This window comes from Musa acuminata, chromosome BXJ2-3, assembly GCF_036884655.1.
Source record: "Musa acuminata AAA Group cultivar baxijiao chromosome BXJ2-3, Cavendish_Baxijiao_AAA, whole genome shotgun sequence".
Lineage (NCBI taxonomy): Eukaryota > Viridiplantae > Streptophyta > Magnoliopsida > Zingiberales > Musaceae > Musa > Musa acuminata.
Window position 1 is genome coordinate 42,857,616 of NC_088340.1, and position 26,233 is coordinate 42,883,848.

General features: G+C 38.3%; 4 protein-coding genes across 4 annotated transcripts; 1 reads left to right on the forward strand and 3 right to left on the reverse strand.

Annotated features, from left to right (window-relative positions):
* Nucleotides 1–3,986: 3,986 nt before the first annotated feature.
* Nucleotides 3,987–10,905, reverse strand: LOC135608438 (CRM-domain containing factor CFM3, chloroplastic/mitochondrial-like). The gene is made up of 10 exons (XM_065101322.1): nucleotides 10,052–10,905; nucleotides 8,674–9,163; nucleotides 8,456–8,586; nucleotides 6,843–7,193; nucleotides 5,856–6,012; nucleotides 5,266–5,558; nucleotides 4,995–5,054; nucleotides 4,801–4,893; nucleotides 4,533–4,667; nucleotides 3,987–4,463 (listed from the first exon to the last, which is right to left on the reverse strand). Exons 1-10 carry the CDS (start codon nucleotides 10,853–10,855, stop codon nucleotides 4,224–4,226), a joined length of 2,754 nt encoding a protein of 917 aa, XP_064957394.1. The 5' UTR covers nucleotides 10,856–10,905; the 3' UTR covers nucleotides 3,987–4,223.
* A 645-nt stretch (nucleotides 10,906–11,550) lies between these two features.
* On the forward strand, nucleotides 11,551–12,183 carry LOC135607641 (PRA1 family protein E-like). Its single transcript, XM_065099595.1, has one exon. The coding sequence runs from the start codon at nucleotides 11,551–11,553 to the stop codon at nucleotides 12,181–12,183; it is 633 nt and encodes a 210-aa protein (XP_064955667.1).
* Nucleotides 12,184–12,566: 383 nt separating this feature from the next.
* LOC135608440 (glutathione reductase, chloroplastic-like) lies at nucleotides 12,567–18,680 on the reverse strand. The gene is made up of 11 exons (XM_065101325.1): nucleotides 18,254–18,680; nucleotides 16,893–17,118; nucleotides 16,502–16,780; nucleotides 16,243–16,419; nucleotides 16,093–16,146; nucleotides 15,862–16,010; nucleotides 14,510–14,573; nucleotides 14,251–14,421; nucleotides 14,028–14,168; nucleotides 13,880–13,935; nucleotides 12,567–12,786 (listed from the first exon to the last, which is right to left on the reverse strand). Exons 1-10 carry the CDS (start codon nucleotides 18,628–18,630, stop codon nucleotides 13,894–13,896), a joined length of 1,680 nt encoding a protein of 559 aa, XP_064957397.1. The 5' UTR covers nucleotides 18,631–18,680; the 3' UTR covers nucleotides 12,567–12,786; nucleotides 13,880–13,893.
* Nucleotides 18,681–19,017: 337 nt separating this feature from the next.
* On the reverse strand, nucleotides 19,018–24,418 carry LOC103979914 (peptidyl-tRNA hydrolase, mitochondrial). Its single transcript, XM_009396171.3, has 8 exons — nucleotides 24,089–24,418; nucleotides 22,937–23,021; nucleotides 20,872–20,939; nucleotides 20,741–20,791; nucleotides 20,583–20,656; nucleotides 19,694–19,752; nucleotides 19,548–19,624; nucleotides 19,018–19,440 (listed from the first exon to the last, which is right to left on the reverse strand). The coding sequence occupies exons 1-8, from the start codon at nucleotides 24,401–24,403 to the stop codon at nucleotides 19,327–19,329; spliced, it is 843 nt and encodes a 280-aa protein (XP_009394446.3). The 5' UTR covers nucleotides 24,404–24,418; the 3' UTR covers nucleotides 19,018–19,326.
* Nucleotides 24,419–26,233: the final 1,815 nt, after the last annotated feature.

Below are 26,233 nucleotides of genomic sequence, written 5' to 3' on the forward strand. Positions count from 1 at the left end.
ACACACACACACACACACACACACACACACACACAGGCTTTCTCCTCTTAGCCTCTGTTCCCTCTTATGCTCCACCAGGAAGAAGAATAAGAAGTAGAGAAGAGAAAGAAAGGGTTCGTTGCTCCTCTTTCGCTTCAAGAACACAACAACAAAGCCCACCCCCTCCGTCTCCTTCCTGCACATCATTTCAAGAAAACGGAACTGCGGATGAAAGGCAATAGAGAAATCAAAACCATGCAGGAGCAAACCCACCTACCTCCATCGCTTTCTGGTTCCAAGAACTATCCATGTGTCCTTCCGACGACGGCTTTCACACCTAACAATGGCGCGATAGTCTAATGGGGAACGAGCAAAACGTGACGACGGCGGATGAGCTCACGTCGGTCAACTGTGAGTACAATTGATACTGATCAGGGCCGTCCGATTCACGATCAGCCTCCTTTGGATCGACAGAAGCGATGACTGTGAATGAGCCACGCGTAGCTGAAAGAATGAGTACTGAGAAAACAAAAGAAATTGATATATATATATATATATATATATATATATATATATATATATATATATATATATATATATATATATATATATATATATATATATATATATATATATATATATATATATTTAAGACTTGCAAGTCAAAATCGAATTTGGAAATTTTTCTATGTTCTCTTACGTGTTGCCTTCTCGTATGGGATTCTTTTTCTTTTCTCATTTGTTTCTCTTTTAGGATCAAATTTTCTTCTAAAATAGAATACAAACATATAACAATTATGTGCTCTATACTTTTTTGTTATTTTTGGATATTTAAGTTTAGCGATAAATGTATTTATCTTAGATTTGAGGATTCAAAGTATCAGCATCTCAACATCATATGACCAACACCTCAAAATCGTATGATCGATATACAATCAACACTTTAGTATGTCGATATCTCAGTGACATGATTTCTCCGTTTGAATATTGTAACGTTACTCGTGATCACATGATATTCTTCAAATTTAGTATAACATGATTCTACTTAATCCTAAGGGAGACATGAAATCATTCCTACCACATGTTCTTGATGTAATTGTTCAACTCTCAAAATGTCTTCTTGAGTGACTTATATTTTTTATATTCGACTTTTTATATATTTCGACATAATTCTTTTTTGTTGGATCTTTTGCTATTCTCGCTCTATCTCCGAACATCAAGGTAACGATAAACTTAGGCTCGAACCAAGATTAACTTCACAAATATATAATTTTCGATGGTTGATAGTTTAAATTTTCATTCGATTTCGGTCAGTAGAAATATTGACTATTGATGATAAGGATTGAACCATACCATCCTATTGATGGATAGCAGAGTTCATATGGCCCATAAGACACCGTGATGCTTATTTTCCTTGTGGAGTACAAGCAAGAAGAAGTGTCCAACACGCCACTAACTCAAGTCACGTTTTGCACGAGTATTTGGCCGTCCACTCCGTCAAAGTCCACATGTCGTTTCTTATAATTTTCCGATGCAAGAAAACAAAAGGAATGCATCGAAATGGTGGAATGAGTCGTCTGCATCGCATGAAAACAAAAATACTGTTCTTTTATTCCATCGATTGGAGAGACTATATTATCGTTGGACCAATTGTGCCAAGAGTCTTTCGACCAATTGTGTCAAGACTAATGCTAGTCGATGATAAGACCCTAAAGGTTTTTTCGTCGCTCTGATACCAATTGATAAGACCCTAAAGTCTTATCGTAAAAAGAATAAGAGAAGGGAAGCAGGAGTGGTCAGCGCCGGGAAGCAAATGTTCCTTCTTGGTTGAGAAGGAACTGCGTGCGTGGTTGCTGGCTTCGCACTCACAATTTTTTTTTTTTTTAATGACGAACTACAGCGAGAACGCCGAGGATCGTCGCTCTGATACCAAATGATAAGACCCTAAAGGTCTTATCGTCGCTCTGATACCAAATGATAAGACCTTAAAGTCTTATCGTGAAAGAAAGGGGAGAAATGAGGATGATAATGATCGCTTCGAGGGGATCGACCTCCTTGATCACTTCGAGGGGATTGGTCATCATTGATTGCTTCGAGGGGATCGGCCCTTCTTGATCACTTCGAGGGGATCGACCTCCTAAAGTTTGTCAAAAGACTGAATAGTATTTTTCATAGATTATCGAAAAGAAGCAGTTACATTCCTATTTATAGAGTTCCTCCCAGAGTCCATCAGGACTTGAACTCTAATAATAAATAAATATTAAATAAACCTCTACTTGATTCTAACTGAACCAAACCGACTCAATAAACAATTGGACTAAACAAACTCAATAAACATTATTCAAAAGCTCAGAAAAAGGATCCTAACAGTCGACGATGCAAGGAGAAACATAATTAAATATTTTACTTTCGTAAATATAAAGATATCAATATAATTTTTGAAAGTATATAGATCAGAATGCTAAGATAACTAATTATACAAGTAATATGTAATTAGCTCACTTCCACACAGTCGTATTTTCTCTCTCTCTAATTAGAGAAAAGTAACCGTCAAACTTTGGAAGTCATTTCGATAGAGCATAGAAATATAATAAAATAATCACAACTTAATAAAAAGTCACAATCCAACCTAGCTCAATTGATGCAACCTGATTTGATTCGACTCGGCTTGATAAGCTTTTGAAAGGGAACTATGACTCACAGCTTGATAAGCTCTTTAGAGGGGCACTATCAAAACCACTCGATAAGATTCTTCGATATTTTCTTGAGATTATTATGCGAGAAAAACAATTAGGTCAAACTCTAATCTTCCACCTTAAATGGACGATTAACATCTAATATCATCACTAAAAAGATTACAACTTAAACAATATTATTTTGATCGATAAGCTTTCTAGAGTGCACCATCAAAACCACTCGATGAGATTGTTTGATATTTACTAAGAGCTTATGACACTATCACTCAAGAAAAGCGATTAAGTTGATGACTCTAATCTTTCACCTTAGATGGGCAATCGACGTTTAACATCACAATACCGATGTAAGTCTAATCACACAAAGGAATCTTTTAGTATGATTGATATCAAGTGAAACTTTTGTAATCAAGAAAGCAATTGGGTGATGCAACTATTGGAAAACTCAATAATAGCATAGTTATATTAAGAGCTTAGATAACCTATTACGTAAAAATAGGATCTATGGATAAGCTAATTGCATTCAAGAAAAAACATATCATGAGGATCAAATTATGGCTAATTACATATTAGCCCCTTAGTCAAACCTTCTTAGCATCTCGATTTTTAAACTTAAAAAATTTACGAAAGTAAAACATTTAACTCCATTTACCAGAACACCATCAATTTTATTAATGAAAATATAAAAATAATAAATAAAAAAATAATATTAATATTTCAGTTGGTGGTGACGAACGATGACACTACTAGGGGCCACAGGTGATTGTTGTAGATGAGGAGAGCGACGACGAGAGATAAGGGCTGCTCAACATCTGTGTCAACGTCGATGTAGTTGTTGAACGACTCTTTCGTCACTCTATATCTGCATCGACATTGATGTCAAACGACCACGACGTAGTTGTCGTGCGATGAAAGGGTCGCTCGACATTTGCATCGGTGTCGACCCAGATGTAGAGTGACAAAAGGAACGCTCAACAACTATATCAACGTCGACACAAATGTAAAACGACTCTCATCTCATGTTATTGCTTTCATCATCTACACCAACTATCCGTAACCCCCAGTAACGTCACGTCCGTCACCACCAACACCGTTCGTTAACACCAACTGAAATGTTAAAATTATCTTTTTACCTATTATTTTTATATTTCCATCAATAAAACTAGTTTTACTTTTATAATTATAAAAATTCTAATGTAAATTTTTTAAATCTAGAAACTTAGATACTAAGAAGATCTAACTACATGAAAAAAAATGTAATTAGCCCATGAAACAACAACAAAAAGAAGAATCTCAAACCTGCACTGCACACTGTGAAAAGAAAATAAATTTACATAAATGTCTTTGTTTACAGCACTTCAAAGTAATATGGACATCCAGAAATAGAAGAAATAAATACAATCTATATCTATTAAGTAAAAAAGTTATGACCATTTGGCTGCTGGAATGTCCACTTTGTTAACTGTAATGATAATTTATAAGGCAAAGATTGGTAGCTGAAACTCCAGAGTGTCTTGGCTTCCATTTCATCTGCATTAACAAAAACTCGTGTTATATGCACATATTATCAGCAACAGGTAATGCCAACCCACTCTGCTGATTGTTAGCAGAACTCATTGATGAGCGAAGATAATGTTCTGAATCATTATCATCATCTTCACTGTAGTCATCGATCTCACTGTCTTCATCAGAGTCATTATCTTCCTTATAGTGACTTTGAGCTCCTCCATGTTCATCACTAGAAATGTCAACAGCATTGATCCAACCGTCAAAATAAGAATCATGTTCATCCTACAAAGGCAAAAAGGGTGTTAGTCATTTCCAAATACCATCACTGGACACAAAATATTCTCAGGCAACCTTATTGCTTGTGCCGTCAGCCTCACTCTCTTCATTATAGTCATCGTCATCATTGTGATTATGAGCATCTCCATCATCACGGTCAATGGCAACAGCACTGTTGAAAGTATCAAGATAAGCCTCATCACCCTCATCCTACAAGGTCAAAAAGTGGAGTCTGATTTCAGAGGCTGATTTGCCACAAAACTGACTGAATTTGAAATAACAATATGGTGCAAGGTACACTAAGAACAAACATATGTTTCACATTTGGAACAAATAGGCCCACCTCTGAATCTTCTTCATCTTCAGTTGAATATGCTGAGTCCAAGTTGGCATACAATTCCTCATCTCCATGGTCTTTAACATTGTCCAAGTGAACCTGAAAGGAGAAGATTTTCTGAGAATCTATAAAAGGTCTGCAACTTTTTGACTAAGCGAGCCTACAACATTGTAAAATAATCAAAAGCAAAAATAAGATACCAATTCAGATCTCAACTGCTCCACTTTCTTTTGCACACTTGAGATATGACGGTTAAGAGCCTATATATCAAAGAACAGTTTACATCAGAAAAACAAGAAAGAATGCAGATTAACAAATGACCTGTAAATAATTGTTCATAGACTTTCAACAAAGAGGGCAAGGAAGAAAATCTCTTGCATGAAAAGCTTTCAACTTGATTAATTTCTATTTTTCATTTTGTTTCCAAGGTTTCCCAACATAACCATTCTTTGGCAAACAAAAATGGTATACCTCGCGCCTCTGAAGTTCTATCGATCGTGCTAGAGCCTTCCTCTTTGTTAGTAGATTCTTAGGTCTCAATGTAGGAGGCCGATGATAATCCTTTCCCCTGTACACAATAATGGCAAAACCTTTGGAAATCTTGTCCACAGAGACTAGGACACCCCCACTTTCTGCTTCAAGTGCCAAAGCGACATTCTGAACCTGTGCAAAAGTCTTTGCTTTGACAATAATCTTCACCAACTCCCTGTACTTCCAGTGTAAGTGCATATTCTCGATTGTGCCATCGAAAACACCCCTCCTCCCTGCAACCATTACCATCCTTAATACTAAGATGTTTATGAGAAGCCAAAAAACCTAAAATGTAAAATTCACGGGAAAAAAAGAAGTTGATTTATATGTTCAATATATAAGGTAGACTGAAATAAAAATATCAAATCTGAGAGATAAAAAGAAAATTCACAAAAGTAAATGGATTGTTTAGGAACAATAAAAAAAAGAAGTCTGGAAAACCTAACAAAAAATGAATACATAACAAAATATGTAGATTTGAGCGATATCAATATCTGAAAGTAAAAAATTATACTTCAGTACAAAGTTACCAAGGAGCAAAAATGCCTTCATCCTCAAACCAAGCTTTCGAAACATGAACCTTTCTTCATCGGTTATTGCTTCAGGATCCTTAACGTGTTCAGTTGGTTTTAAGGATTCCTCCACCTTAGCTAAAGCTTTTCCAGCTTTCGTTAATTTCCGTTCAGCCTGTCACACATAATGTTTAACTTGAAAACATACTTTCCCAGTAACTATGCGTGCACTATATACGTGTAAATCATTCTGAAGCATGCTATGCAACTAATCCTGAAGCATGCAATCATTTATTGGTTTAATATGTTCTTAGAAAGTCTCTACAAACCACAACAAACCATGTTATTTATGCTATTACTTATGCTGGCAAAATGAATTGGTTAGCACTTAGCACCATCAGATCCTGAAAATTACCGGTTGCAAAAGACTTGCTCTAGGAATACAGTAGCAGAGAATCATAGGGACACAATCAGCTGGAAGGGAAGGAAACTAATGCAATTGTAGGTCAATTGTGCAGTGAGAACAGAAATATACATGAGACATATCATTATCATGAATTCACTGCGTGAAATTTAACAAGCTATGATTTCTCAATAGCTAAGCTCTAATATATTTTTATAAAAAAAAAGCCAGAAATAAGTTTGCAGCATTCTGCTCTCTAAGTCTACTGAAACAGCAAGACAAAATGCAAGTTTCTACATCGATGTGAAAACCTATGCATGGGCACATCTGAAATGAAGGAGAAAAAGATTAATGGGACAGGTTGGACAAGCAACCAAATCCTAGAAAAGCCATGCCTACTCTATTTACTTTAAGATCATAAATTTGATCAGAGTACAGACTTTTTCTTCAAATATGATTTAAGACCCACTAACTTGTCTTCCAGATATGCTACACAAAACTTACTTGGGACATACTTCGAGTCTCAAGACAAGCCAGAAGAATTCAGCAAATATTACTCATGATTCTTAGGTGCCAAATGTTCAATACTTTAAGATACTTACTATGAAAAGCTTCCTCTCTAGCTTCTTCACAAGACCAGCATGCCTTGCCATTTCGGCAGCTCTCATCATTTTGTCCATGTGATCATCACCTATATTATTTCCCCATCTGGCAGCAGCTTCCAGCGTTTCATTAAGGGTACCAGCTGTCCCAGATTCATCAAATGAGTCAACATCTGAAGCAACCGAAGATGATGCTCTTAGTCGTGCTTGTTCTTCTTCATCTTGAAGGGCTTTTGCTAATCTTTCCCGCTCAAGTAATGCCTCTGTAACTTCTGGAGACAAAAAGTCCTTTCCTCTATAAAATACAATGTAATCCTTGTTTCTAGAGAGAATTGCACCCCCAGTTAGCTTCTGCAATCAATGATGACACAAGAAGCATTAGAAACGTCCTTCTTTTGATATTTCAAATTTGGGAACAACCACGTATTGGATAGTGACAACAGGACAAAAAATATCAGCAAGTTGATCATTTTGATGCATCTAGGTTCCATTAAGCACAAGGTGAATGAACTAAAGACCAATCAAGTTTGATCCTTCAATAACATAAGACTGGTACTATTGACCTTTAATATTGACAACAGGAGTCAAATGAAGTAAAATACTTCATTCCTAAACAATCAACTTCACAAAACCATAATCCTTTCAAAATCGTAATCAAATCATTTGATCAAGCAAGCATGGTACACAAAGAAAAGGACTTAAAAAAGATTGTTATAATTACTATTTTTGAGATTCATGTCTGAATTTTTAATTTATGTCATTCACCAACAAAATTTTCAGCAGCACTTAGTTCCAAGCTCTGTTGCAAACTAAATATGATCCATTTAACTTCTATTTAAAGTCACCAGTGGATGGATACAATATTACCTGCAACCCATGTTAAGTGGCTTTTAACAAGAAAACAAGAATGAACCAGAAAGCTATTAACAAAGGCTTGTAATAACCAAATAGCTATTAGCAAAGGTCTGTAATAAGTCCTATTTCCTTTTTTTTTAGTTTAATTCCCGCAGACATGACTATCGTACAATCATGAATAGGATTATAGGCTTGTGGCTTCCAGTCATGGCTGTTAAAGTCACTTGATGTCAGAGCTTATCCTAAAGTTGTGTGCTTGATTAATCAGTTATATCTTTTAAGCTTTATATATAATCTCAGAAACAGAAGTTACAAATACCAGTAATGAAAAGGAAAGTAGAAAGGAAATAGGCAACCATTCAAGTCTACGGAAATCAGAGGGTTATTCAATGATTTCATGAGATTAAACTACAGCAAGTAAAAAATTTACAAGAAGGAAATATTTATAACACCCGACTAGCTTTGTATCTTATGAACTCCTCTCTTAGCCTAAAGTTACTCTTGGCTACAATTTTTACATCAGCATAGGGCAATAAAAAGATCCGGATACCTTGTCTATATGAGGGGAAAACATGCAGAAATTTTAGAAAAAAGATTACATCTATCTTATAATAAATGTTAATTAATTAACATATAAAGTAGAAATTCAACCTCAAAAGTAATCCATATATCATTTGTTACTAAGAGGAGAGTAGAAATTCCTTGACTATAGTTTTGCAGGAAAACTTGTTACTAAGAGGCGAGGGAAGTTTAATAACTTTGATATCTTCAGCCATTCTCTCACTGCTAGTAAGCTGCATGCCACGCTTCAAGGAAATCTTTGCTATAGAACTTTTCTCCCAAAGCTTCACCATGGCTGCTGCTAACCCCTGATGTTGCCTGCTTCTCCCTGAAAATGTTCAACAACACAAAATATGCATAAAAACGAAAAGTGATCACAATATTTACAAAAGTGAAGAAACAGGTGTATGCTTACCGAGAGCAAAATGTGGAGGTAATGCCCTTGCAAGCCTACGTAATGCTGTGCCTTCCTTTAGCCCAAGAGAAGGTCTCACTCCATAGGGGAGAATTCTAAAAGGGGGCTTATAACCAGGAACTACACTTGGAAGCAAGTCAGCATCTACAGGTGGTGGACCACTTCCAGGCCAATCTGTATAACGAGGGCCTAGATCATCCAATAGCTTGTCAATTTCACTTTCATATTCAATCTTCGGAGGTGATTCCACATATTTTTCCTCCTCAACTTTAACAGTTAGATGCTCAATAGGACCTGCCACATGACTGCCTCTACCATTTTCTACAAAAGCCTCAGCCCGATAACCCAGAGGTTGTTTAAAGGAGTCCAAACTGGCTCTCTGATTACTCTGATATGGTCTCTTGACTAGTTGAGGGATCTCATAAGTCACACCCCTGTATAAAGAAATCGAGGTCCCTGACCTCCAAATCACCAATCCTCCTGTTTTCCTCTGTTAACATTGATGGATTGATATCAGCACACCTCTCTGAACCCACTTCACACAATTTGGTAAAAGAAAAGGATAGATAAAATGCAAGGGTTCAGACAATATAAAACTGAATGCAAGGTGTCAATAACTGTATACCACCTACATATGCTGACAAATATTAGCAGTTAAGAAATATAGACAGAAGCTAATAATTACTCAGAAGTGACACCTTTAAAGACCAAAAAGAAAATAAGCATTGATCAAGGATTCAGGCTATGTCAAGGATAAAAAGTTGCTCAGAGAACCTATCAGGTGATGCTGTGATGGCTGCAGGAAAATTAGCATATTACTTATTTCTCCTAAAACTGAGCAGCCACCAAAAAAAAAAAGCCACATTGGCTCACATTTGTCACAGAAAACAAAATCAAGAAGGCAAAAAGAAAGGATGTGCAGCAAAGAAATATGGCATATGTGCAACAAGCCTCCAATTGCACATGTGCAGTACTCTCTTTCTCTATATTGCAACTATTAGAATCACCACCGCTATGTATATGGATCAGAGAGTGTTGCATTGTAGTAAAAGCAAGTTATCTACAAACAAGTCATAAAAAGAATCCACGCATCCACCATCTAAATCATATGTATTGTAGAACAATGTTTCCATCATTGACAATCTACAAGGACTATTACCTCTTATTGCTGATCATAATCAAATTCTGAGGGAAGGTCAAATCCTAAGCTGGGCCACAAAAATGTTGCTTAAATGAATGAGGAATGGATACAGTAAGAAGGATTGAAGAATGTTAACTGTTCCATTTTGCCGTAATGGGGTGTCAGCTTGATATTGAGCTACCATTTCTTTAAGACTACGCAATATACTTCAATAGGACAAATCATAAGCCACCTTACCTCCAAGATCTCGTGCATCCGCTTCATGTTAAGAGCCGGAGGCCCCTCGCACTTGAGCCTCACTACCTCCTCCGTCTTCCACTTCTCGTGAATCAAGTCCACGATCTCCTTCGTCACCCCAGCCCCTCCAATCTTGGTCTTTGATTTCGTCCGGATCGCCAGGTGCCGCAGCCTCCGCAGCTCCCCTTCCGGAAGGGTCAGCTCCGCCAACGAAGTCTTGCTCCTCGTCTTCCTCGCTGACGCCTGCTTCTCCTCCTCCTCCCGAGGCTTCTCCCAAGGAAATCGCGCTTTCTCATTCACATCCCAAGACAAGCCGCCCCTAGAATCAGGCAAAATCCCATCTTCCGCGTAGAAGATGTCCTCCACGGAACCCTTCTCCGGCAAGGGTCGCTCCTTCACTTCCTCGGAGTCATCGATATACCCAAATTTCCTCAATTTCTCAACAATCTTCGCCATGGCACTGCTTCCGGTGCTCCTGCTGGTGCCGTACTCATCATCGTCACTGGAAACACTCTGCCGGTAATCCAGCGCCGCTCGAGGCTTCTTCGGGAGCGATCGAAAGCGGGGCTCAGTCCAGTTCTTGATCCAGGGGGCACTTTGGTGGTCGGACTTGAGGGAAGGCAGGGTTTTGTCGCAAGGGTCTCGATTGGGGTAGGGGTTTCGCGAGGGGAAGGTGGCCGAGGAGGAGAAGCGGCAGCGACGGCAGCGGCGAAGGGGGAGGAGGAGTCGAGGGAAATGGAGGCGGGAGAAGGAGGCGTGGAGGGAGTCGAAGAGGGAGGTGGAGTGAAGCTGGAGCCCGGCCATTGGGCCGGGATTTGGATGGGAAGAAGGCGTTTTAAGAGGACATGCGATGGAGAGGAGGAAAAGATCTCAAGCGTCGCAGGAGATACGGAGCTATCTACAGTGCGACCACGTAAACGAGTCAAAATTTACGATCCAAATCAAATCAAGTCAACGATCAAGAAAGACTTCTTCGCGAACATCACTGATCTGGTCTTAAGATTCGGGTTCTTGATGGGCTCCGCAGGCCAACCCGAGATGCCACCTCGGCAGAAAGGCCGAAAGACCAAGCTGTAAATGGGCCACAAGAGAGCCCATCAATCTTAATAGTTTACTTCATGAGGCCCAAAAGGCCCATCAGGCCTGTTCATTATTAGAGGCTATATTTTTCTTTTTTCTGGAAAAAAAGAATTCTAGCAGGGGGCCTACCTTTCTTCTCGCGGTCAAAGCACGTACACCTCTCTTGTTTACGTACACGCACTTGAAGATTGGGTCACCGACGAGTACCCACCACTTACTGATAGCAAATTGAACCGACGCACTCCCTGTTCTTACCACGCGTGTGTTTGATCGGTGCCCAAAACGTGTTGCTTCTCGTCGACCTTCGTCGTTATATATTTCTTGCCACGGAACGGAACGGGAGAAGGCAGCGCCCGTTTCGCGCCGGTTCCCCGCCGGCTCTTGCGTTAAGGATCGCGGCTACCTTTGATAGTTTCGCAATGCGCTCCGCCTCGCCGCGGGGCTACGGGGCGTTGCCCTCCCACGCGGCCGCACCCTCTCCATCGTCGGCGCCGTCCGCGGTCCACCGCGGGGCCGCCCTCGTCTCCAGCCTCCGTGAGCAGGGCAGGGCCCTAATCGCGACCCAGCGCCCCTGGGGGCAGCTCCTCGACTCCGCCGCCCTCGCCCGCCCCTCCTCCGCCGGGGAAGCCATATCCCGCCTCCGCCGTAACCTCACCTACTTCCGCTCCAACTACGCCCTCTCCGTGCTCCTCGCCCTCGCCATCGGCCTCATCTGGCAGCCAGCCTCGTTGGCCGCCGCCCTCATCCTCGCCGCCGCCTGGTTCTTCCTCTACCTCGCCCGCGACGGGCCGCTCGTCCTCTTCGACAGACGCTTCGACGAAGGCACCATCCTCGGCGCCCTCTCCCTGGCCACCTTCTTTGCGCTCGTCTCCACGGATCTCGGGTCGAACGTGTTCAAGTCAGTGGGGGTCGGCCTGCTGCTCGTCGGAATGCACGCGGTCTTCAGGATTACGGATGACCTTTTCATGGATGAAAGCGAGGCCGTGAGCGGCGGACTGGTCGCCGGCTTGGGCGGTCCGGGGCGGCCGGCCTTCGTCGTCCGGGTGGTGTAATCGTTCCCGCGACTGTTGCGCATGAGGCATTGCGTTCTGGATTCCAAGAAGGCCTGTAAGCAATGGTGATGACATAAACAAGTCGCTCCCTCCTTTTGCATTTGGATTCTTCGTCTCTGTATTGTTCTAATCTCAACTCATTTATTGGAATTGTTGTGACACTGCAAGGTGGCTTAGTAGCAGTTGTATTACCAACATCAGACAATGTGTGATGTTAAAATTAATTGGAAGGAATAATAAGTTTTCTACAGGTTAAAACATATAAACTCAAGTTCAGTCTGAAGTCAACTCAATTTCTCAGTTTCAATGGAAGACTATATTAGAAGTCAACTCAAGAACTCGAGAAAATAGTCAGCGATCATCATATGTGCGAGCAAAAGAAATGTTAATAAGAACAGTAATATATTTATATTTAATAAACACAGAAAAGGTTTACACCATAAAAGATTTCAACAAAAGCTCCATCTGTATACAAACCTTGCATGAACATGAAAGCTCATTTGCGCTGCAAGGATAAAAAAGAACCCTCTCATGGAACAAGAAGAACACCACCTTCAGTGCTTCCAGCAGGTAGTCTACTCGATCACTGTTCTTGTGTATAATCTGAAGAATTGAAATCTCAATATAAAACTTCAAATCCATGAAAAATATGCAGCTTGTGATGTTAAAATCCATTGTTGTATGAACATCAACCAAGGACTTCAATTATTATTATTTTTTTTTTTTTACTGAGTAGGATGTTGATATGCAAGAAAAGTAGCAGTCTAACAAATTAGCTGATTGAAATTTTAATTTCGAAGATATACAGCATGGAGATTAAAACGTATAATCGAATGACTTTGCTCTTCAATTTCACCCCCTTCAGAATAATGCAAAACTTTTCACTCCCCATAGCTTCCAGAATCATGACTGTGGACATAAGCATCCTTGTTATTTTGGAGTTCAGAATTCATCTAATCAGATTATGTTCTCTACAGCTTTCAACAACTAACCATTAGCTTTTCCTTAGGCAAATTGTTACATGCAAGTTCAGTCACTGGCTTGTCCATGCATCATTCAAATTCCTATCTCAAATCAAAAGGATCCTAATTTTTCAGTCAACAATGATAGGTAACTCCAGCAGCTTCACGGAAACTTTTTGTCCGTTCAAACTGCTACATTAGACGTAAATAAGAAGTGCCTATACTATCTATATTTAGCCCACATATGATAAACCTTTTTTTTTATTTTGACAATTATTAAATCTGAAACTCTTTTCATGTACTCCCCATAGCGTTTCGTTAACCACCAGACTCGCGTGAAGCATAGTCTGGAAGCATGCGCCGCAATGCAATAGTCTGGAAGGGTGTTAAGAAGCATAAAAGCAGCTGAACATCTCTCTCCACCTAGTCAATTTGAACTTGTAAGCTATACACTGACAATGATCCAACACATGGAGACGGGAACCAACAAATACCACATCCCTGTGGAACCTCAAAGTAATAATTTCGCAAACATGTAAAGAAAGAGTGATTATGCATCCAAGAAACTTATGAACATAATGTTATGAAAGCAATAAGTTTTTGACAAGGAAACCTGATAGTAATTTAGCATGATCAAGATAATTACAAAGCTAAGGTACATTAAAAATATCGATGAATCTGCATGTTACTATAATTTCTTGCAGACAGTAAAAGAGTATATTTCAATGATTTACCTCATTCGGAGAAGTTACTTATTCCTTTCTGGCCTGACCTCGTCAACATTCTTTTCCTACAAATCATGCAAAAGAGAAAAAAACATGAAGAGACTTCCAATTTCATGAACAATAAATCGATTTTAATCAATTTATAGACTTGGCAAACCATTGCTGGGGATGGATCCTTCCGGATTTTCCGAGTTGGGCTCCTCATTGTGACAAACTCCTCTGCAGATGTTGGGTGAATTCCGACGGTGGAATCAAAATCTGCCTTAGTTAGTCCAGCTTTTACAGCAATAGCAATCCCCTGAAGCATATAAAAAATCAAGCCTGGTAAGCTAAAAGCTAGGCAATATAAAGGGGATGCAATTAAAACAAATAAAAGAAACCTGTATAATCTCAGGAGAATCTTCCCCACACATGTGCACTCCTAACACTTTGTTCGTGCTTGCACATACAATAAGCTTCATAAAGACCCGATCAGGCAGGCCAGAAAGAGTGGCTTTAAGAGGCCTGAAGTTGGCTGTGTAAATATCAACATCACCATACTCTTGAATAGCCTGCACCGTCATCAGATATTAATGGGAGAAACAAAAAAACCCAAATGCACACTTCAAGTATAATCATGGCAAGAAGAATTTGCCTCACCTGCTCCTCCGTAAGACCAACTTGTCCTATCGGAGGCTGGCAAAAAACAGCAGAGGGCACAGCTCTGTCAAAAACAAATAATCCACTAATAAGAGAGAATTTTGGATTGACAGATTCACCCACGTGATTTTACATGCCTAAAAGACTAGAGCATAATGTTAGTGACACTTGCATTTGCAAAATGTAGCCTAGAAGCATGACTTAGCATGTCCTCAAGTATGTGTCATGCAAATTTATGATGGAAAAAAATGCTAGTTGTCTACTTGTGGAAGTTGCAATAGCGTGTTCTACAAGCACACGTCATGCAAATTTAAGCTGCAACAAATGATTATCATCGATTGGCACTACTGCATCTTATTTGGTTGACTAAGTGCATAAACACCCATCATTTCATAAATAATTAACCAACTACAGCACATACTCATCAAATTCTAAGAATATTGATGGATCAATTGTTAGTTCTACAAATTAACTAGTGAATCTCAGAAACCAGCTTATCATCAGTAATTGGAATAAAAAAGGCTTCATAAGCTACTAATGTCTACAGGCCTTGGTCTTGTGAAGTTTAGATGGAGCCTTCTTACTTCAGGGATCTACCATAACTAAAACTATTTAACAGTAGCAGGCCAAGGGTAACATCTCTCCAGTGATAATTAATAATCCTGATATTATTGTCATCAATATCAAATTATTATCTTTAAAGCTTCCTGCATGTAAAGCTTCAAATATCTTAGCAATAAAAGCACCCTGTTGAAGGCAAATTTTATTATTCCTATTTTGTTATAATTATTCCCATGTCTTATTTAACTTTTTAAGGATTGCTCCTTTCTTGCACAGAGCTTCAACTAGAAACCACATAGTAGATTCTACTTTCCAAATAGTTTTTTTGATGATAGTTGATGATAAAATTTGGCAACACCGATCTTCCATAAATTTAAGTAGAATTTGCTCCTGACTTGAACCCACAGTGTCAGGATGTCAAATAATGACATCTTTTGTATTACAAAAGACAACTTGATAAATAACAACAAATGAACTTATGTGATATATGATATTTGACAATGAAAGATCAAGATCATAGGTCACAAAAGAACATGTCAATGATAAAGATTGCATTAGAACAAGAGGCAACATTCAAAAATTATTTAGAACAATAACTGTTTGGCTGACCTTAACTAGTAGAGATAATATTGATGATTTGTTTACGAGGATCCAGAATATTCTCGTACACTCATGATATTCTTGTTTCAATTATCATAGTCAGGCAATAGCTCAACAGTCACCATTTCAAAAGCGCCTTCTACAAATTGCCTCTCCAACACTATAAAAAGTTCTGTGGGTTAGAAACAAACCTGTAATCTGGCACAGTAGGTTCCTTGCCAAACACAGTTTTAGCAAAAGCCCCTCCTTCCATCAATGCAACAGGGGTCAAGTTCAACCTATCCGTAGCATCTCCAACAGCCCAAATGGAATCAACCGATGTCTGAGAGTATTCATCAACCTGGACCAAATGACTATTTTGATCAAAAGGCCACAGAATACTTGTATAAACAAAATAATTATGTTGGTGAATTCATATGTACCAGAATTGCACCATTCTTGGCCAATTCTACCCCAACATCCTCCAATCCCAAGTTCTGCATATATGAAAGAGAACCATACATATATAATTCTTAATACAAGATCCTCCTCCTCTCCCAAAAGAAATGCAAAGTAAAATAAAATGATCAAACCTTTGTATTTGGTCTTCGACCTGTTGCAAACATTATATGTGAGAAACCATCTACTGTTTCTTTGTTAGTTCTAAGTGATAGAAGACCATCTGATGATTTAAGGATTGCCTGAGGAGTCTCCTCTGTGTGAAATTCAATCCCCCTCAAGGACATTTGCTCTGAAACAAAGTTCCGAATCTGCATAAACCTATATTTCAGAGAATGATTTTCACAATAGAAGGCGTACATATACATATGTTAATTCCACTAACTTCCTTACCTCCTCATCAAAGCCCCTCAGCACTTTCTTTTGTCGAATAAATACATGAACTTCACTCTTTAATCCATTAAAGATGCCAGCAAATTCCAAAGCAATGTACCCACCTCCTACTATTGCAATCTTTTCAGGCTTTGAAGGCAAGTCTAATGCAGCATCTGAGTCAATAGCATGCTCTATTCCAGGAATATCTGGAAGGTTGGGTCGGCCACCAACTGAGATTAGTATATGCCTAGCAGTATAGTGTTTTCCATCCACATCAACAGTATGTGGGTCAACTATCTGCATCATCACGACCAACACAACAAATAAATAAACCTTACAACAGTCAAAATCTATGGTGCAGACAAAGTAACTCTTAAAACTATAACCTGATCTCAGAACATCATCCAACCTTTCCACGGCCTTCAATTAAAGTGACCCCAGAATTCTGCAGAATATTTTTATAAATCCCTGTCAGACGTTGCAATTCTGCATTCTTGTTAGCAATAAGTGTGCTCCAGTCATGCATGGGATCGGCCTCATAGGTCCATCCAAAGCCACGACTCTCTTCAAATTCATGGGAATATTTAGATGAATAAACGAGTAGTTTCTTTGGAACGCATCCACGAAGCACACATCTGCAGCAGTAAATATAAGCATAAAATCAATTAAATGAACAAAAGATCATAGTCCATGCAGAAGAATGAGAATTAACCTTAGAAGCAGGGCTTTCCCCTTCCCTAATAATATATGACTTTTTTAGTCTTCAAGAATTACAAGTTTTACAGAATAAAGAAAAAATGATTTAAAATGAAATATATAATAAAAAAAATGCCATCAGATGGTGTCTCCCTCACTTTGTTAATTGTAAAAATGAACAATCAATCATAATTCATAAAGAAGCAACTTTACTGTTGTGCCAAGAATTACAATCATATTGAGACCAAACTAGCAACAATTTGTGCTCCAACCCAAGATCCATCTTGATGTATTACAATTATGTAGGCAGAAAATAATTATGCAAGTAAATGAAGATTATGTTAATTTTTTGGTGTTTTCACCTAATAATCCTTGGAAGAATAAATAAACACTTTGACGTTTATCATTCTCCAGAAGTAGCCACAATTAGTTGTTTTGTGGATTCCCAGGTTCAATAAGTGTACTTCACGGAATTTCACATTATAATCACAGGAAAGAGGCAAGATGTTCATCTTCAAATAATTTTCATGGACATGTTTTATCTTTTACTGTTTTTTTTATAATGTATACCTGGAGCATCATGATCTCATACGAATGCATAATTGTTGTGCCACGAAAAAACACAAAATCCCTACATAAAAAGAAACAATCAAAAGGAACCTAGTATGTTTTTCATGTAGGATCCAGTCCCATCTAATTCATGAAAGGTAATCCAAGATTCTGGAACTTATCTGTATCGTTTGCACAGAATTATCAACCCAACAGGTGAACTCTCGTATAAGGGGGATAAAGCAACATGTTACAGTCCCATGATTCCAAGATCCGAACTTGGAGCCTAATCTTAGGACTTACCCTGAAACTTATGTAGTATATCGATCATCTCAATTTAAAATCTTTTCACCAATATACCATTAAATTAATTGATCAAACGTCAAAATACTTCTTTTGATCCATCAAGCAAACATCCAAACAACCAAAATTAGTAGAACATCCACAACCCCTCCCGCTTCTACAGTAGAAACCGCACAAAAAAATCGCCGGTAAGACAAGGCAAGGAGATAAGATCAAGCTTACGTTCCGCCGACCCCGCCAGCACTCTCTGAGGATATCGTCGAGAAGGGGAGCTCGCAGATGGCCACCTTGGCGCCATAAGTCGCAGCAAACCGTGACGCCCGAACGCCTCCACTGCCAGCGCCTATGGTGAAGAGGTCAAAGTCGAATTGGCGGGGATCTGGAGCGCCGTTTCCTCCGTCAGCGCTGGCGCGGGTGGCGAGGCGGCGTCGGGGGAGATTGGAAGGGAAGGGAGGGAGCGGGGGAGACCTCAGGGCCCTAGACGAGGTGAAGAGAGGCTTCTGAGGTTGGAGGACGAGCGTTCTGGAGAAGGTTCGGAGGGCGGCGGCGGTGGACGCGAGTGTTAGAGGCGGCGCTCTGAGGGAAGGGGCGGCCGCCATCGCTTTGGTTGTAATCTAAAACAGGGAGAGGAATAGAGAAGACAGGTGGGAAGCAAAAAGATATATATGTATTTTATATATTATATACATATATATATATATTACATATAATACATATATATCTTTCCTTAATGTACGTACCTATTTTAGATTATTCTTTTTCATTTTATTCCATATAAATTGCACCTAATTGTTCACAAATAAGATATTCATTTTACTATCTTTCCCTATCTCAACACTTTTGTATATGTTATTTTTTAATCATCCAATATTCATATCCATAAAGCATTAATAGTCTAATAATGATATTAATTAATTTTCCTCTTACTTATCTTTATATCTATATATTAATCTTTAAATCTCAAACAACAATTGACGCACAGCTAATTAGAGAAAAGAAATAATACCATACCGAGGTGTACTTCAAACACAAAAAAAATGATCCCAAACAACATTTTCTTGTATTTCGATCTTTCGCCAGCAAGAGTTCATGTACTTCATCGCCAAAGGAGGATAAGAAAAAAATATTGAGCACACCCACATCCATCTTGGTTGGAGGATTAATTTCACAAGCACAGCGGCCAATGATGCCGCCAAGAGGTTTATCATATATGTGTAACTCAGATAGTTGATCAATCCCCATGAATCTTCTACTTTGGAAATAACAATCTAATTGTGTGAGTCAATCAAATGTCTTCAACTATTCAAGAGTTGCGACTGTGTAGTGTTCACGAATGTTGCGCTTTTGTTGAGACCTTCAAGCATTAGGATTCTTATTGCTTCCAGTCCTCTTTGGAAGGCAAAGTCTAGCTGTGGAAACAACAAATATGATCCCAGTTAAGTTATTTTGGATACAGTTCCTGTTATTAGATCTGTTAAGTTCTTTTGGGAACAAAAGAAAGGGTTGGTGCAAGAACCTCTTCGCGTTCTTTCCTGTTGAAGGGTCGGAGTACAAAGCTGGCAGGAACCATCTTCCCTGGTGGTCTTCCGATACCTTGACATCCCCAAATATGAGATCGTGAAACCATGAACAATGTTAAGAACGATCAGATATTCAACTCACCTATTCTTAGACGTGGGAAATCACGACTTCCTTTCAAGTGGTCGATCACACTTCGCATCCTGGCGGCAGATATAAGCATAGAATAAAATACACTATCGCAAAAAATGAAGCATTACACATGATTCACACAATTGATCCAAATGTGACAATTGAAAGTTGTGGTTAAAGATGTGCAAGGAAAAAGAAGGTTGCCAAATTACTTGGTAATTAAGTTCTATATTTGATAAATTGGTAGGCATTGGCTTTTTCTCCTCAAATTCGAGAGATCAGAACTCACTTATAATAGACAGACATTAAGTTTGAACAAGAGTCTAAAATATCGATAGGACTCAAAATTTATTGTGTTTGGACACCTAATTTGAGACTCTTTGTTAATATTGTCCGATCATGTCTAACCACTTCTCATTTAACGACGAACAAATAACTTGCTTGTACTAGCACTCCACCTCCTAAGAGCCTTTTCCTCATATGGCTAACTCTTTTGTAATTTATATACTCATATATGTTATCTTATATAAAATAACCACCTCAGTACAGTGTGCATTATCTCACTACTCTATTCTCATATTTCTTCCATCTTACACTCATAGGCATGAGAGGACTCGACTTCTAGCATTCCTTAGTGGTTCCTCTTGGTGCAAACCGAACCACCAAGTTTTCTACTAAGCTATTTTCTAGCATCACCAGGTATCATGTGAAACAAACAAGGTGATATGGCTTAGATAGAAAAATAGGCAGCTCCAGCATCAATGAAAAGACTCGTGCCAAAGTAAGAGTAAAAGGTTTCATAATCATGACTAAACCAAAGTAAAAGGTTCCATAATCATAAGGCAGCTCACTTGTGCCAATTTTGTCAGCATAAGATAATTGGTAAAGAATAATAAATTACCCATTGTGTCCTCCATGCCCACCTTTTGGCAATAAGCGCAATCTTGCAAAAGGTAAATCTAGGTCATCATACATCTGTGCAGCAAAAAGCAATAGCTCATCAGATATAAGAAAACAATATTACATATAAGACACCTAGTTCAACTAAATGTACTGTACCAAAAGCACTTGATTCAGAGGTATATTGAAGTACGACACCAGTGGTCCAACCTACAATAAGTGTCCAATCTGACATCATCCAGAAATGATATATAGATGTTCAGGAAGTCCGTGTAGACAATTGTGCTTACAGATTCACCACTTAAGTTCATGAAAGTTGTTGGTTTTGCAAGCATGACAGGAACATCACAGATGCAACCTGAGTTGAGAAGAAAAGTATTCATGACATGTACTCAGAGTTATATGTAATAGAATAAGCAAAAACTTCAAAATATGCTTATAAATGTCATAGAAGTTGTGTATCTTCATAGGTTTTCAGTAACATAAATGGTTCACGATATCTATTAAATTCAGTGTAGGCAGTCATCTAGCTGAGTGGATAGGGAGAGAACTAAGTAGGTTACTAGGTGATAACAGCATGAAACCAATGAACGAGATCTAAAATGGCGGCTCATTATCAAGAACAAAGGTTACTATTGTTAAACCAAATTTAAGAATCCATCCTTTACCAACCCGGAGAAATAAATTGGTTACAGGTCAAGTGACATAAATCTGTTGGTGGATTGGCTCAAGAGATATTTAGATCAAGCAAAAACTACCTGATTAACGAGTTCAATCCGACACACTTAAACCTGACCGAGTGATTTGCAAAGTTCATGTCAACCAGCCAAGCATTTACAGCCAGTTCAACTAAGACATACTGAGACAGAAGCCATATAAACATAACTCCAACCCTCACCATTATTATAGATTAAGAACAGGTCAGAAGCCTCTCAACATCCTAGAAATTTTGATGGTGCCACTTTTCCAGTTATACGGCAAAGATAGATGAACATGTACTTGAGAGTATTATCATCTATAATTGTAAAAGAACAGAAGGTAAAAATGAAATAACACAATGTGCCAAAAATTACTCAGAATATGTTCATATTTCCTAAGAACTAGCAAGGGACGTACTTGCTGAGCACTAGCAAAGTGGCATCTTTCAACTGATCCGAGAGCTTCCAAAAGTGTACAAGCATATGCTCCTATTAGAGGACTGAGGACCTAGACAACTCCTCATAACCATATCCACGGTGCTACACTACATTGCCACATTATCCAAGTCAGGTTTGGAATGTAACTTAATGTTTTAGATCATTTACGAATACTAAAATATTAATTGTGTACTCATATCGAATGGTTCAGATATATCATTGAAGCTATTATAATGTCAAAAAAAAGTTTAAAGACTCATTGCTCTGTATCATTTTGGTGCATGCAAACAAAAATAATACAAAACAATTTTATACTTCATATTTTATGGTTTCATATTTCAACTAAAAGATAACAGCAAACTTTAACCTACATGTTTTGTTTGCAATCACAATCTCACATTAAAGAACAAGAATAAACAATATCTTTTTCTGATGATTTTATTATCATAAAAGCATCATTTAAAGTTTCTTTCAATCCAAAGAAAAGAGTTACCTGACAGTAACAATTTGTATAGAAAGAAAAATAAAAGTAAATTAGAAATTTACTCTTAACCTCAAGCTACACTGATGAATTCATTATATGTATATTGGATTGTTGACCTTGCTATAAAAATTTAAGGATTTAAAGGACCATGGGATTTGGGAGAACCTCCTGAAACCAAGTCATTCAATTGCGAGTGATCATAAATTCAAACAAATATACTGGAAAACTAATACAAAAGTTTAATATAACACAAGTCGTATAGCCATAAGATGATAAATAGACTATGCAGTATACCAACAGATAAGTAACAGATAGACAAACCAGAAAGCCTTACTAGAAGAGAAGTATAACACAATGATGAACTTTATTCCATTAGAAAGAAAAAGCCAGATCTAATTCTTACTGCACTACTAGAAAATGAAATTCTTGTGATATATCAAAAGCCACCAAAATCGAGCCCACTGGGACAACAGATCAGACATGTAAATGAGAATGCTATAAACAAAAAAAAGGAAAGCTATAAACAAGCAAACTACTAATGCACTTTGTCAATGTTAGTTTCTCAAAAGCACCCTAACTTTTTTTCCTCTTTCTATTATATCTAGAAAGAACATAGACCGACAAATTGTTGTTAATCAACATTGATAAAAAAAGGTCATAGTTCTGCAACTTCTGTTAACATGTGAACACAACAGCTATACTCAAAAGTTTGATATTTGCAATAGCCAAAAGTACCTTTTCCAAACATTGCTTTGAAGCGCATGCTACTCAATGATATCCCTTCAGCTTCAGCTATAACATCTATCATCTCAAAACCCACCTAAATCAGAATCCATCACTATGTTAAGAGTATCAAAAGCATAAAGCTAATGATTGCAGAAAATGGACTAGAATAGTGCAACCAAGAAGTAGATACACATGAGAAAACCGGGTTAGTAACATACTGAAATTGAATACATCCAGAATATTTGCACCTATAACCATAAGGATCAACCACCAAGTCTCATCTCAACTTCTATAAAAGTTATCCATGTATATGTGAAGTCTTTCAGAAAGGGCAACCAACAAAGAAATAAATAGAACCCACAAATTATCCTGTTAAACTCTTGATAGATTAAGATGAATGTTTGTCTACCCAAATAAGATCGATATTTGCTGTGAATAAGAATAGAGATAAGTGATCAAGTAGAAATTCAACAGCTAAATGTAGTTCAAAAACAAGCAGGTATCTTCGCAACTGATTCTGTCCTTCATCAGCCCAATGGTTGGCCAAGGTAGAAAAGAAGATGATAGTAACAGCCCAACAGCACGTCATTTAGGTCAGAAATGTATGCAAAAACTTCTCTTTTCTTAATCAAGGGCACCAGAGAGCAAATCAAATTAGTGTTGTTGTGCATGAGATCAAAACAAATAGAACCTACAAATACTCAAATTAAGCACTTGATGGATCATAAACTGAATGTTACTCTATGCATGTTGGTCATTAGATTCATATTTGTTGCAAGGAACAATTAGAAATAACTGACCTAGTAGAAATTGGAGAGCTAAATGATAGTTTGGAAAAACGAGCAACTAGTATCACAAATGATCGGACGCCAAGTTCATCTGCTCAATGTTCGGGTAGGGTAGGGTACGAAAGAAATGGCAAAACCACGGTATTATTTATGTTGGAAGCATATGCAAACAATTTACAAAAATTATCCATCAAAGATGGCATTCCTGGCTAATTATATTCTAAATCTACAGTTTTTCGCCCTAACAGTTCGAATTTTAAGCAACGCAATGGCATTGAGAGCGTATTAAACGAACAGAAAAGGAAGAAGACGACATCTAACCCAACTTTGAAGACGCGCATAATAAAAGATGGAGAAAGTCGCTGGTCCATACATTGTGTCGTGTCCCCTGATACAACTTCCCAGGGTTTCCCAGGCCGACGAGGAGCCAAGGCTTGCGGTCGGTATCGCCGGTGGCGGCAGAGGAAGCGGAGGCGCGGGGAGGCGAGAGGGGGGACGGGACGGAGGGCAGCATCTGCATTCTCCTCCGGGCCGTCTTCGCCAAGACAGGGAGAGGGAGCCGCATGCCGCTCGCGACGGCGGAGGACAAAGCCACTGCGCCCAACATCACATGAAACCAAGACACGGAATCATAACGATCGAACGCCCGCCTCCTCTCAAGAATGGCATGCGAAGAAACCCTTACCATCTTGTTCGGCGCATCAAAAGCAACTTTGTTACCCGCTCTTCTACCCGACTTCTTATTCGATGCTAAGATGGTCCCACTGGCAGGTCCACCATATTCTGATAATACAGACTTCAGAAAGCTTATTAGAAGAAAATGAACAGTCGTAAGAAACATACATAACAAGTAAAAGCTACCTTTGCGTGTAGCTAAATAAGGATAGATTTCCATTTATTTATTTATTTTATTTTATTATATTAGATATATAAAATAGTTAATTTATTTACTTTTTAATTATCGAACAGATATATATATCACCCATATCGATCAGGTTCATTCTGGCTGTTCGTTATCCAAAAAAAATTATTCAGTAATATATAAGCATATTTTGTACGTAGCAAAATGTTATCGATGAATTTGAATGGATAGACTGTGTAAAAGTATTAAAAGATCTTTTGTATTTAAAATTTCTGGTAGGTATTCATTCGAAAAGAGATTATTCTTGGACAAGACTTAGAGCACGAAGACCGATATGTCTTCGAGACGGGAGCATCCCGACCCTAATGTCGGACCGCTACTAGTGCCTATTCAATGATCTGGAACTCTCTCGCCTGTGAATGGACGGGTACTCGATGGCGTTCGATAGGGTATGTGTCGGTATTGAATGGTATTTTAAGTATATCATGTAATTTATAACCATGATGCTAATCCTAGTTAAACTTAAGTTAGTGTCAAGTCTCACATGAAGACAGCTTGCAATAGGCTTGGTTGTCTTGAGGATTTTCTAGCAACAATCTTGAGGATTTTCTAGCTCTGCTGGTGCAGAATATTAACCAGCATAACACCCTTAAGAAAGGTAATTCTAGAGTCAGTATCAACCAGATTGAGACAAAACATTAACATCTCAGCATCAACCATATTGAGACAAAACATTAGCATCTCTGGCCTCAGGTAGTTTGACAGTAAGGAAGATGAATCTTTTATCACTTGGTGCATATAGTATAGGCATAGATAATTAGTCAGTCATTCATATGCTATGAACAGATCTGTTCTACATTTAAAGTCATGAACTTTTTCCTTCATGGAAACTAAATTTTGTTTCAGCTGAATAAAAAAAAGCAGGGGATTACAAGTTCATGACACTGGCTTGAGTAGTTTGAGCAATAATCATAAGAAGCATGCAACAAATAAGATTCTCAGGTTGTCTATACAAATTAATCATGAAAAAAAGATTGTAAGATGTCCAAACATACAAGCAAAACTAATCCCTGAAAACATAGCATTACAACAGAATGACATAGTTGAGAATGCAGGTTGTCTGGGTGACAACATATAACCATTAATGCAGAAGACTTTAATGTAAGAGAAATAATGTCAACAGCTACTCAGAAGTCAGAAAATATGGTTATTATGATGTGGAAATTCACAGATCATGTTCTCTTTATAGAATTTCATCTTCAGTATTTGGCATAACCATAGAAGGATTTGACATAGGAAAAAAGGCATAAAAGACATTGATAACATCTGAAATCACCTTTGTGGACTTGGCAGATGGACCAACTATTTTGTTGTCTGTCTATAGATCAATGATCAAAGCAACAGGTTCTAGAAACTTAATTTAGATGGTTAACAGCATAACCCTGCGGGGAAAACATACAGCCAAGGATGAAACAATGTTTATTGGATAATAAATTATCATACAATGATTGACTATGTAAATGGTGATAGCCCATAGGCGAGATGAAGTTTAAAATCCAGATGAAGTACTCATCACGGCAGCTGTTCAAATGTGCTGCAAACTGAGAAAAAAAGACGAAGGAAACTGGAAAATAAACAGAAGTATTTCCCCTAAAG